Below are 12,006 nucleotides of genomic sequence, written 5' to 3' on the forward strand. Positions count from 1 at the left end.
GACAGCCCAGCCAAGGCCAGCTGTCTGCTTTTACTCAGGCTCATGTGTCCAAGTCAGGAGCCACAGAACAGCAGGAATGAGAGGGTAGGAGTGGAGCTGCGAGGAGCATGCTTGACCACGGGCCAGAAGCTTCTCAGAGCTGAAACTCCCACACCTGTTTCTCAGCACCCAGCAGCTATGCTTGCCACAGACTCAGTCCCTGAACATGGTCTGCATGGGAGACACACCCAGTGGCAAGGCAGAGATGACACTGGGCATCCAGAGGAAAGGTCAGTCACTCAAAGGATATTTACTGAGCACCTGCCATGTGCCACACCCTGTCTTGGTGCTGGGATAGAGCAGGATCCAAGCATCTAGAAAAGCTTGGGGACTAGAGATGTAGCACAGTGGCAGAGTTCTTGCGTAGCACATACAGGCCCTGAGTTCCAATCCCAGCACTACAATTAATCAGTCAGTCAGTCAATCAATCACCCTGGCCATAGGGGCTTGCCTTTTAATGGAAAAGAAAAAAGAAAACAAAATTTTCAAAAATAACATGACATTAAATTTAAAACCACAATGAGATACCACTATACACAACAAAATGGATAAAATAAAATGAATGACAACACTTAACAGTGACAAAGATACAAAGCAACTAGAATTCCCATATATTGTTGACAGGTGCCAAAAGTGGGAAAATGCTCTGGAAAAATGGCTGGTAAAACTCCTGCCAGACAACCCAGAAATTCCTAGGTATGTCCAAGTGAAACAAAAGAAATATATCACAAGATGACTGTCACAGGAAATGTTCACAGCAGCTTTGTTCACAGTTGCCCCAAACTGAAATCAGCCCTGTTAACCATCAATGGAAGACTGAATAAACAATCTGGTGCGTCCATACGAAGGAACCTTGTGGGCAGGTTGAGGAAATGATCCACTGCCTCAGAGATGGTGGTGGCGGAGGAGGAGGATTTGCTCTACTACTGAGATATCCCACCACTGGGCTACCTCATCCCCAGCCCTTTTTTTTTTTTTTTTTTAAGACAGGATCTCACTAAATTGCTGAGGTTGGCTGGAACTTGCCATCTTCCTGCCTCAGCCTCCTGAGTAGCTGGAATTACAGGCCTATGCCACGGCACTCAGCCTAAAGTGAATGAACCTCAAAAACTTTATGTTGAGTTAAAGAAATCGGACACAAAAGAATACCTACTGCATGATTCCATCTATATGAAGGCCTAGGCCTGGCAAGCCAGGCCCTGGGTTCCTCCCCAGCATCATGGGAAAAAAAAAAAAAAAAAAGATTATAACATATTAGGTGATAACTGCTGTGGCAAAAAAAAAAAAAAAAACAGTAAGGAGCAGGGAGGTAGGAGATGGAGTGAGAGAGGGAGGGGCTGCAATTACATTAGACCATTTGAGAAGTTCTCCTTGAAACCACAGTTGACCCTTGCAAGACCTGAAGAAGGTGAAGGGATGAATCACACAGAGATTTTGGAAGAATATTCCAGGCTGAAGCCAAGAAGGCTCGATGAGTAGACGAGGCCAGGGGAGCTGTGGGCTGGATCCCGTGGGCCTCGTGCACCCCCACCATCCCTTGGCTTTACTCTGCATGAGTTGGGTGCAGGGATGGTATAAGCCTGTCCTGCGGGCAAAGGATTGCTCTTGTCATTGCAGTCAGGCCAGACTGACGGAGGCAAGGCCAGAGCAGGGGCACCCAAGAGGAGAAGGTGGCGGCTCTGGCCTGGATGGCAGTGGTGGAGGTGGAATCACTGGATTTGAGGATGGACTGGATGTGAGGTAGGTGGGAGTGGGAAAGGAAAGGAAGGGGTCACGGATGATTCTGAGGTTTTTGACCTAAAAAATAGAGACAGAAAAGATTACAACTAGAACACTTTTGGGGAAAAATCATGGATTTGTTCTGGGCAGGGCAAGTTTAGGGTTTCTGTTAGGCAGTCAAGTAGAGACATGGAAGCCAGGCCACACCACAGGATTCAGTTAGATGGGGCAGCCCAGGGGCCAGTGAGCAGGGAAACCAGAGCCTGGAGGGATCAGCCTGCTGAGGTCAAGTGAGAAGGACGAGGGCACACCTTAGGGTGTAGGGGATTAGCCCTCCTCCCCAGCTCCAGCGCCAGGTCAGGGCTGCCTGATGAAAGACAGGTGGAACCACTTCCCCAAGGCCATGGCTGACCCAGTTCTTTCTGCTGCCCTTAATGGCTCTGATTCTACTCAGTGTCCTGTGACAATGTGAAGTTTGTCTACACTGACACACAGCTTTGGGCCAAGAGCAAACTAAGACCCCGGGACATGTCTGTCTCCTGGCAAATAAGGTTTTATTGGATGCAGCAGCAAATCCAGAGGCTTGGGCTGGGGTGTAGCTCAGTAGTAGAGGGCTTGCCTCACAGATGTGAGGCCCTGGGTTCAATCCTCAGCAAAGCCAAAAAAACAAAACCAAATGAACAAAAATCAGAGATCTGGTGACCTGCAAAGCCTAAAATCTTTACTGTCTGACACTTTAAAGGAACTTTGCTCACCCTTGCTCTCCCTTTCATTGGAAGAGTGTAGTTATGGAAACCACAGCAAGATATTTAAATGAATCCCATTAGTATTACAGATACAGTTAGGTGAGTACTGATTTTTGGCTTTTCTAAAAATGCTAAAGGGGCTGGGGCTGGGGCTGAGTGGTAGAGCACTTATCTAGCATGTGTGAGGCACTGGATTCAATCCTCAGCACCAAATAAAAATAAATACATAAAATAAAGGCATTATGTCCATCTACAACTACATAACATAAATTTATTGGCATAAAACTTATAATATTCTTGTCATTTCTGCTGTATCTCTATTTAAAGGACATCTGTATCTAAAAGGACATCACTTTTGCACTGTGTTTATTGGTCTTTTCAAATTCCCAGCTATGTCTTGTGGTCCATGCTAGTGTTTTTGTCTTCTATGTAATCACTTTCTGCTCATTATTACCTTCCTTCCACTTGCTTTGAGTTTATATTGATAGTCTGCTCATTTCTTTTTTCTTTTTTTGGTAGCAAGGATTGAATCCAGGGGTGCTGTACCACTGAGCCATATCCCCAAACTTTTTTTCCCGTGTACTGGGCATTGAACCCAGGGCCTTGTGCATGCGAGGCAAGCACTCTACCAACTGAGCTATATCGCCAGTCCTCCCCCAAACCATTTTTTACATTTTAATTCAAGATAAGGTCTTGCTAAATTGCTCAGGGCCTCGCTAAGTTGCTGAGGCTGGCTTTAAACCTGAGATCCTCCTGCCTCAGCCTCCCAAGCTGCTAGGATTACAGGCATGCCCAACTGCACCCAGCTATATTTTTTTCTTATCTAATATCATATCAATAACAAGGCTATAAATTTTCTAAATGCTATTTTAGTTGTCTCCATCCAAGTTTTTTTTTTTTTTTTTTTTTTTTTGCGGGGGGAGGTATCAGGAATTGAACTCAGAGGCACTCTCCCACTGAAGCCCACCCTATTTTGTATTTTATTTAGAGACCGGTCTCACTGAATTGCTTAGCACCTTGCTTTTGTTGAGGCTGGCTTTGAACTCGCAATCCTCAAACCTCAGCCTATAATCCGCAGGTATTACAGGCATGTCCCACCATGCCTGGCCCCATCCAAGTTATTAATATGTATATTTTTTGAGCCACATCCCAGCCCTTTTTAAATTTTGAGACACAGGCTCTCGTTGTTTAGGGCCTTGCAAAATTGCTGAGGCTGGTCTTAAACTTGAGATGCTCCTACTTCATCCCCCCAAGCCACTGGGATTACAGACATGGGCCACTGTGCCTAGCTCTATAGTCATTTTGTGTATATATATATTTGTCAGTGGACCTTTTTTATTTATATTGGTGCTGGGAATCAAACCCAGTACATCACACATGCTAGGCAAGTGCTCTACCACTGAGCCACAACCCCAGCTGTATAGTCATTTTTGTTTGTTACATGTTTCTCATTTTTATGATTTTCATCTTTGATTAAAGAGGGTTATTTCAAAGTAGGTTTAAATCTCCAACTTTTTAGAGCTTATTTGGCTCTTGTCTGTAGTCAAAAATTATGGTCTGTATAAAATTTACTATTTTATATTTGTTTTTGTCTTGGAGTCTAGTAGTTGGGTCTTTTTTTGTAAATTCTTCTTCTTCTTCTTCTTCTTCTTCTTTTTTTGGTACTGGGCATTAAACCCAGGGGTGCTCACATCCAGCCCTTTTTAATGTTTTTATTAGAAACAGGGTCTCGCTGAGTTGCTAAATTCATAAATTGCTGAGGCTGACTCTGAACTCATGATCTTCCTGCATCAACCTCCCAAGCCACTGGGATTATAGGTGTGCAACACCGTGCCCAGCTATAAATAATTCTTGTATCTGAAAGTAATATGTGGATTCTGTAGAGATCCACTGATCAGGATTATTGATGGTATTAAAATTATCTACATCTCTTATTTGGTCTATTCATTATTCAAAAAAGTCTTAATTTGAGGCTGGGGTTGTAGCTTAGTGGTAGAGAGTTTGACTAGGATGGGTGAGGCCCTGGGTTCGATCCTTAGCACCACATAAAAATAAACAACAACAATTAAATAAAATAAAGGTTAAATTCTTTAAAAAAAGAAAGTCTTAATTTTCCCACTGTGATAGATTTGGCAATTTCTCTTGTATCCTCTCATTTTGCTGTAAATTCTGTTTTTTTCTATGTATTTCACCCTCATTTTTAAAACCTGGAACATATACATTCAGAACTAAGAACTATCCCGTTCGTCATTTTGCAGTGGCTGTCTTAATCCCTAATGAATGTCCTTGCCAGGCCTGGTGCACATTCCTGAAGTCACAGTGTCTCAGGAGGCTGAGGCAGGAAGATTCCAAATTTGAGGCCAGCCTTAGCAACTTAGTAAGACCTTGCATCCAACTTAAAAACAAAAAGGGCTGGGGATCTAGCTCAGCGGTAAGGTGGCCCCAGACTCAATCCCAATAAAAAAAAAAAAAAGAAAGAAAAAGAAAAAGAAAAGAAAATGTCATTTGCCAATAAGGCAAACTGTTTTTTTGGGGGGCAGGGGTGGTTCCTGGGGCTCGAATCCAAGGCCTCATGCATGCTAAGCAAGTGCACTACTGTTGAGCTACATCCCCAGCCCTGATTTTTCTGTAGGTATGCTTTTTGTTAGTTTTTCTCTGTACAGAATTTTCCAGCTTTTTACTTTTGGTGCCATTTGTTTATTTTTGTGGTTCTGGGAATCAAACCCAGGGCCACATTCAATCAAACCCCTGAGCCACATTCCCAGCCCTTTCTGCTATATTTTTAATGGTCTTTACTATCCTTATAGCTTTTCTGCCTTGGAGTCATACTTTCCGTCTATATCTTTCAGTGATCCTTAAGTGGGAAACACACACTCGACTAAGCCAGACAATAATCAACATCTTTATCCTTTCTCAAACAAATCAGGCTCCCTAAAACACTTTACTCTATTGCTCTTTCCAGTCTAGTGTTGGTCCCATATACTTGGGGTTTTTTAAAATATTTTTTTAATTGTAGTTGGACACAATATCATTATTTCACTTATTTATTTTTTTATGGTGCTGAGGATCGAACCAGGGTCTCGCAGGAGCTAGGCGAGTGTAAAAACATATACCTTGTTTTTCGTACCCCACAAAGTAATCATTTCTATTCACAATCCATATTGTTTAGATTTACCTACATGTTTACCATTTTATTTGCTCATTTTCCATCTAATGTCTTCCTTTTAGGCCTACATGTCCTTGTTATTTAAGTCTGTTCTTTTTGGGGGGCAGGTAATAGATATTGAACCCATTGATGCCCTCCATATCTATCTATCTATATATCTATATCTATATATCTATATATCTATATCTATATATATATATCTATCTATATCTATCTATATCTATCCATATACATATATATATATATATATATATATATATATATATATATATATATATATAATTTTGTTTTTGAGTCACAGACTCTCTAAGCTGCCAAGGCTAGTCTGGTACTTGCCATTCTCCTGCCTCAGCCTCCCGAGTCACTGAGATTATAATCACTGAGATGCACCACTGCATCAAGCTGAAGTAAATTCCAGTTTATTTTAGGTACTGGGAATTGAACCCAGGGGTGCTTTACCACTGAGCCACATCCCCAGCCTTTTTTATTTTTTATTGTGAAACAGGGTCTTGTTAAGTTGCTTAGGTCCTCACTAAATTTCTGAGGCTGGCCTTGAACTTGCCACCCTCCTACCTCAACTTCCTAATCGCTGGGATTACTAGTGTGCACCGCAGCATCTGGCTGAAATAAATTCTTTTTTTTTTTTTTTTTTTAAAGAGAGAGTGAGAGAGGGAGAGAGAATTTTAATATTTATTTTTTAGTTTTTGGCGGACACAACATCTTTGTTTGTATGTGGTGCTGAGAATCGAACCCAGGCCGCACACATGCCAGGCGAGCGCGCTACCGCTTGAGCCACATCCCCAGCCCCTGAAATAAATTCTTAAAAAAATATTTCAGTAATGTTCTTTTGTAATTTTTTTTCTTCCTAACACTTAAGATCATGGATTAACAATTGGTGCCAGTATTTTCCTATAATGATTTGAAGATACTATCATATTTTATTCTGGCTTCTGTATTTGCTGCTGAGAAGTCTGTTGTTTGTTGGTGCAATTTTTTAGTTAATCCACCCTGTTTGGGAAGATTTCTTGCGGGGCGCATGCGCATGCTTGTAATCCCAGCCACTCCAGACAACTGTGGCATGAGGGTTGCAAATTCGAGGCCGGCCTTGGCAATTTAGCAAGACCCTGTCTCAAAAAAGGGCTTGTGTTGTAGCTCAATGGTAGAGCACCACTGGGTCCAACCACCCGTGCCAGGGCAGGGTGCCGGGACCCTTAGTTTTTGGAGTTCTGCAGATTCACTGCAAAATGTGCAGGTGTTTTTTATTTATCCTGCGCTAGGTTTTTTTGTGAAGATCTGAGTCTTTAATCAAGTTTTCGAAATCCTTTAAGGACTGCCTTTCCACAGTCTATCCTTTCCTTCTGGAACCCCGACGGGACCTCCTTTTTAATCCTGCCACTTCTCTTGCTTATTCTCCATCACCTTTCCTCTCTGGATAAGTGGATCTGGCCTCCAGTTCAGTGATTCTTCTCTTCTGCCGTGTTGGATCCACTTTCTTACTTCACTCCTTGAGATGTGGATTTCCATGGCTCTATTCTACAATTCTTTTAAAGCCTGGTGTTCTTTTCTGGAGTCCTGCTCTTTCTGCAGGTCTACTGCCCCTTTTCGTTCCCTATTGCTAAGCTTGGTGAAGGTGAAGGGTAGCTAGTGAAGGTGAAGGCTGCTGAGGCCCACTCCAGGATCTCAGAGGCCCAGAACAGAATTCGGTGGGAGGCAGAAAGCAGCTCCTCGCGCGCTCCGCTGCGGGGCTCACTTCAGTTTGGGCCAGGGTAGCCGCTCGCGCCGACCGTGACGTCACGGGACTGTGACGCGCCCTGGAGATCCGCCCCTTCGCGTCCCGCGCCGGGAATCCAGGCTCTCTGCGCCGTGACGTCACGGATCCGGGCGGGCGGGTTTTGCGTCGGCCCAATGGGAGCTGCGCGCCGGCCTCCCCTTTAAGGAATGTTGTGACCTGACGTCACCCGGGCGAGTTACCTCCCGCAGCCGCCGCCGCCGGGCTCAGCGCGAGCCCCGGAGCCCTTGAGCGCGAGCCCCGGAGCCCCCGGAGCCCCGAACCGCAGCCACATCCCTAAGCAGCGCGCCCCGGATCTCCAGCTGCGCGCCCCGCCGGGCCCGCGCGATGCCCTCGGACCGGCCTTTCAAGCAGCGGCGGAGCTTCGGTGAGGCCCTGTGGGCGACCTGTGAGGGGGGAAGGCGGCCGGCCCAACCGACCCCGACTGCCGCAGGTGACGTCAGCCCCGTGACGTCAGGCTCTGGCTAGACCCCGGGTTGGGAGGTCACTCTGCCGGGCGGGAGTGCCTCTCTACCCCCCGAGTCCCTTGCCACGGGGCTGCGGGGCCGATGGCCCCGGGGGAGGGTGCTGGGGCGGGCCCGGAGCCGCCCCTTGGGGACCGACGGGGCGGAGCCGCGAGGAGGGCCTAGGCCCGTCCGGCCTCACGCTGACCGCCGTCCGCAGCCGACCGCTGTAAGGAGGTGCAGCAGATCCGCGACCAGCACCCCAGCAAGATCCCGGTGAGTCCCGCGCCCCCGGCCCCGCCCCGCCCAAGCCCCGCCCCGGGCTCACGCGTCCCCGCCCGCCCCACCCCCAGGTGATCATTGAGCGCTACAAGGGAGAGAAGCAGCTGCCTGTCCTGGACAAGACCAAGTTCCTGGTCCCGGACCATGTCAACATGAGCGAGTTGGTCAAGATCATCCGGTGTGTGGGCAGCGGCCAGAAGGGCACTTGCTTGGGGGCTCGGGGCTGGGCAGACCAGGGATATAAGTGGGGTCAGGGTCTCGGGCAGGGAGCTGGGCCCCTGTGCTGGAAAACTGGGAACGGTCAAGGTCGGCGCTAGGTGAAAGCCAGTAGGAGGGCCTGAATGGGTGGGAAGCTGGGGACTTGGATCATTGGAAAGAAAGGGTTTGGCCATCACAGGCATGCCCTCCTGCCCCCTCAGGCGCCGCCTGCAGCTGAACCCCACGCAGGCCTTCTTCCTGCTGGTGAACCAGCACAGCATGGTGAGCGTGTCCACACCCATCGCGGACATCTACGAGCAGGAGAAGGATGAGGATGGATTCCTCTACATGGTCTACGCCTCCCAGGAAACCTTCGGCTTCTGAGCCAGCAGTAGGGGGGGAATGGCCTGGGAGTGGGGGGCCCGGGTCAGGCTCTGCCCAGGGAGCTCCTGACTCCTGAACTGAGCTGCCTCTGCCCCTGGGGGGCTGGGCAGGGGTGTGGCCCCTAGTTAGGGGGCACCAACCAGCTCTGCCCTGGGTAGGCTCAGGGCCAGTCATGTTAGGGTTGACCCCCTGGGTGCTGGCTGGGTTGGGGGAGGGTGGGGAGTGGCCCCCAGCACCCCTGCTGTGTGGTTTGTCTTTTTTTTTTAGGCCCCTGCCAGTCTGCCCACCTGCCCCTCACCCACTTGTGGCTCTGCCCCCCTGCCTGGACCTGTCCATCCCTGAAAGACTGGCCCTTGGCTCCCCCCATCTCCTCATGGTGTATGGATCTGTGGTCATTGTCCCTCTGCAGAATAAAGATTGCTCAGGCCTGCCTGGCCCTTTGCCTCCAGCTGTTTGCTTGGGATTAGGGAGGGCTGCTGGGTGGCACACCAATCAGCCCCCAGGCACACTTGTGCTCTGTGGACTTCCTGTTTCTTTTAGAAGCCCACACCTGTATGTAGTGCTCCGCAGCAATATTAGAGGCCAACTCTGCCATCTCCTCGCCTAAGTGTGATATGGATGTGGTCCCAGGGTAAATATCTTTATAACAAAACATTTTATTTATTAAGTAGCCACAACCTATCAAGCACTGCTCACCTTTTTCCCCCTTCCTGCCTGGGAGGGGACTCCTTGGTGTGCAGGGCCACAAAGTAGGGGTCCAAGTGGGGATATTTCCAGCTGTTCCCCACAGGCCTTGCTGCCAGCCATGGGCCCTTTTTGATGCCAGTGATTTGGGTCCCTGGACTCGAACCTCTTTTGCTAGAGGACTTGCCTGCTGGCACCTCTGGATATGGAGCCTGGCCCAGCTTCTGGCCCTTTCTTGTTGAAGTCTCTGTGCAGCACTGTGCCCCACCAGGCCTACTTGAGCACAAGCATGGCCTCTGTGCCGTCCTTGGCCGTCAAGTAGAGACCGTGTGTGAGGTAGTACTCCCGCCGCAGGAAGGCATAGAAGTAATCAGAAATGAGCAGGATCTGGGAGGAGAAAGAGGGTGTGAGAAGCTGTGGGACATCTCCCTGAATCAGGGCTCCTGTGGGGTTGAACAGCTGTTGAGAGACATGGGAGCACCTGCCTGGCATTTCCTGTCAAAATCCCAGCCTGTCCCTGGACCAAGAACCAAGGCCCTGCCTAGGGAAGCCACACTTGACCTGAAAGATCTTTCTGGGCCCCTCAGCAATTGTGTATACTCTGCTACCTGCTCCCCTTCCAGTTCATCCCTCTATCCCAAAATTTGGCCTCTAGATTCCAGACCAGTATATATGAAACCAGTGGCCCCCTCTTGGTGCCCACAGGTACATTCACCCCACCAGGTCCCCATCACACTCCTCACATTCCCTGGGCAAACCTGCTCCTCCTACTGGGTACCTGTGTCTCCATCCCCCAATCCAGGAGTTCAGGCCACAAATTCACTTGGCACTTCTCCCATATGCCAAGACACCAAGGCCTGACAGTTCTACCTCCTGCACCTTAGATCCACCATTCTTATCCATCCTCACAGCCACTACCCTGGACAAGGCATCTGTCAGTCATCTCCTAGACATCAACAAAGCCTTGTCCCTGGATTCCCTGCTGCCTAACCTGTCTTCGTACTGTGCTCCCTGGCAGCCAGAGGGAACTTTGGAAAACACAAATCTGATCATGTTACTGCCCAGCTTAAATTCCTCTAAAGGCTGCCCAGGCTTTTAAGTGAAGATCAGCCTCTGGGGCTCTGAGGTCTTATAGCCGGTCCCTTCCTGCACACATGCATCACCTTCTCCCTGTACCACCTCACTCTGCTGCAGGATCTTTGCTATTTAGAGGAAAGTGTTTCTCTCGCTTTCATCTAGTCAACAGCTATTTGCCCTTCAGGCCTCAGGAAGGGTCACTTACCCTTCAGATTAGGGCCTGGCCCCATTAACCTCTTATTTGCTAGCACAAATCACTCAAATTGCAATTTTACATTCAGCTGTTTGACTAGCTCCATCAGGACAAGGCCCCGAGTGGTTGTGCTACTAAAATTTCTGTGCCCAGCTCAGTTTCCATATTGGACCACAGAATCAAAAGCAGTACAGCAGCTTAGCCCACTGTGGCCCTCAACAAGGCCCAGAGAAGAACAAAGATTTACCAAGCTCCCTGCACACTAGACCGTGAAGTCTTATAATTCCATTCAGCCCAAGCTGCCCAGGACCTTGGTACCCCTGGAGTTTTGAAGGATGAGGGAATAAGGGCTCACTGCTGTGGACACTGTGGTTCTCAGGTACTTAGAGGCCTTTCAGAAAGTCAATATCAATTGCTTCTTGGCACAGACAGACAGACTGAGGTCTGGAACAAGGAAGGCATTTGGCCAGGATCCTGAGGCAAGTCATAGTTTGAGCTGAGCCTGGGATCTAGGCCTCAAGACCTGAGAACACTGTCCTGGGCAGCTTCGCATTTACCTGAAGATAACTCGGGAACAGCTAAGGAGAGCTGGGAGAGGCTGATAGCACTGAGTCTCTGGACTGTACTACTATCCCATCACCTCAGGAACTCCCTGGAAAGGTTTAAAATCCCCATTAATGGGGAAATTGAAACTCTGGGGGGTTCAAACAGTTGGCCTAAGGGTACACCTGGAGAGCTGAACTAGTGTCCATGTGCCTGGGCCCAGTCTACCAAACGGATCAGCCGAGCAGACATGCCAGGCAGTGAGGACTTGCCCACAGCTACCCAGCTCAGTGATAGCAGCAATGACTACAGCAAAGGCCAACATCATACCTTGGGGTCTCCTTTCTCACCCAGGCCCCAAGATGCCCCGCCTGGGGAAGGGGAGCCTGATCTCTAAGCCAGCTAGATAAGAGGCAGATGCAAATAATTCACAACCAACCAACAACAACAACAAAAAAACCCTCAAGTGTCACAAAATTAACTGGCTAAGGCAAAGTATGGTCAAACCATTAGGTAATTAGGCTGACACACGAAACAGCTATTTTTGCAGATTAAAAATGTTTGAATATTGGCAATTTCATATCCTATAATGTAACATAAAATTGGAGGATAAAAAATACAAATAGTAGAGTAAGCATTACTATTCAAAAGTACTAGAACAACTTAAAGACCTTACCAAGCTACTTCTTCCTTATGACCTTAACTTTATAAACTATGTACATGTATTTCCTTGATTAAAAAAA

The 12,006-nt window shown here is 48.0% G+C and overlaps 2 protein-coding genes across 2 annotated transcripts in view; one reads left to right on the forward strand and one right to left on the reverse strand.

Annotated features, from left to right (window-relative positions):
* The first annotated feature begins 7,623 nt into the window (after positions 1-7,623).
* Positions 7,624-9,202, forward strand: Map1lc3a (microtubule associated protein 1 light chain 3 alpha). Its single transcript, XM_027945187.2, has 5 exons — positions 7,624-7,826; positions 8,123-8,178; positions 8,256-8,362; positions 8,604-8,773; positions 9,034-9,202. Exons 1-4 carry the CDS (start codon positions 7,787-7,789, stop codon positions 8,764-8,766), a joined length of 366 nt encoding a protein of 121 aa, XP_027800988.1. The 5' UTR covers positions 7,624-7,786; the 3' UTR covers positions 8,767-8,773; positions 9,034-9,202.
* A 200-nt stretch (positions 9,203-9,402) lies between these two features.
* Pigu (phosphatidylinositol glycan anchor biosynthesis class U) overlaps positions 9,403-12,006 on the reverse strand; it is a 90,231-nt gene continuing 87,627 nt past the window's right edge. The window contains exon 12 of the mRNA XM_027945319.2: positions 9,403-9,837. Coding sequence (XP_027801120.2) covers positions 9,724-9,837 — 114 coding nt within the window. The 3' untranslated portion in view covers positions 9,403-9,723. The remainder of the gene's footprint in view (positions 9,838-12,006) is intronic.

This window comes from Marmota flaviventris, chromosome 2, assembly GCF_047511675.1.
Source record: "Marmota flaviventris isolate mMarFla1 chromosome 2, mMarFla1.hap1, whole genome shotgun sequence".
NCBI lineage: Eukaryota > Metazoa > Chordata > Mammalia > Rodentia > Sciuridae > Marmota > Marmota flaviventris.

Bases quoted from the DNA above. Each gene is read 5' to 3' on its own strand.
- Map1lc3a (XM_027945187.2), top strand. From the start codon at position 7,787: ATGCCCTCGGACCGGCCTTTCAAGCAGCGGCGGAGCTTCG. The intron at 7,827-8,122 runs GTGAGGCCCTGT...CGCCGTCCGCAG, and splicing joins CAAGCAGCGGCGGAGCTTCG to CCGACCGCTGTAAGGAGGTG. The intron at 8,363-8,603 runs GTGTGTGGGCAG...CTGCCCCCTCAG, and splicing joins GAGTTGGTCAAGATCATCCG to GCGCCGCCTGCAGCTGAACC.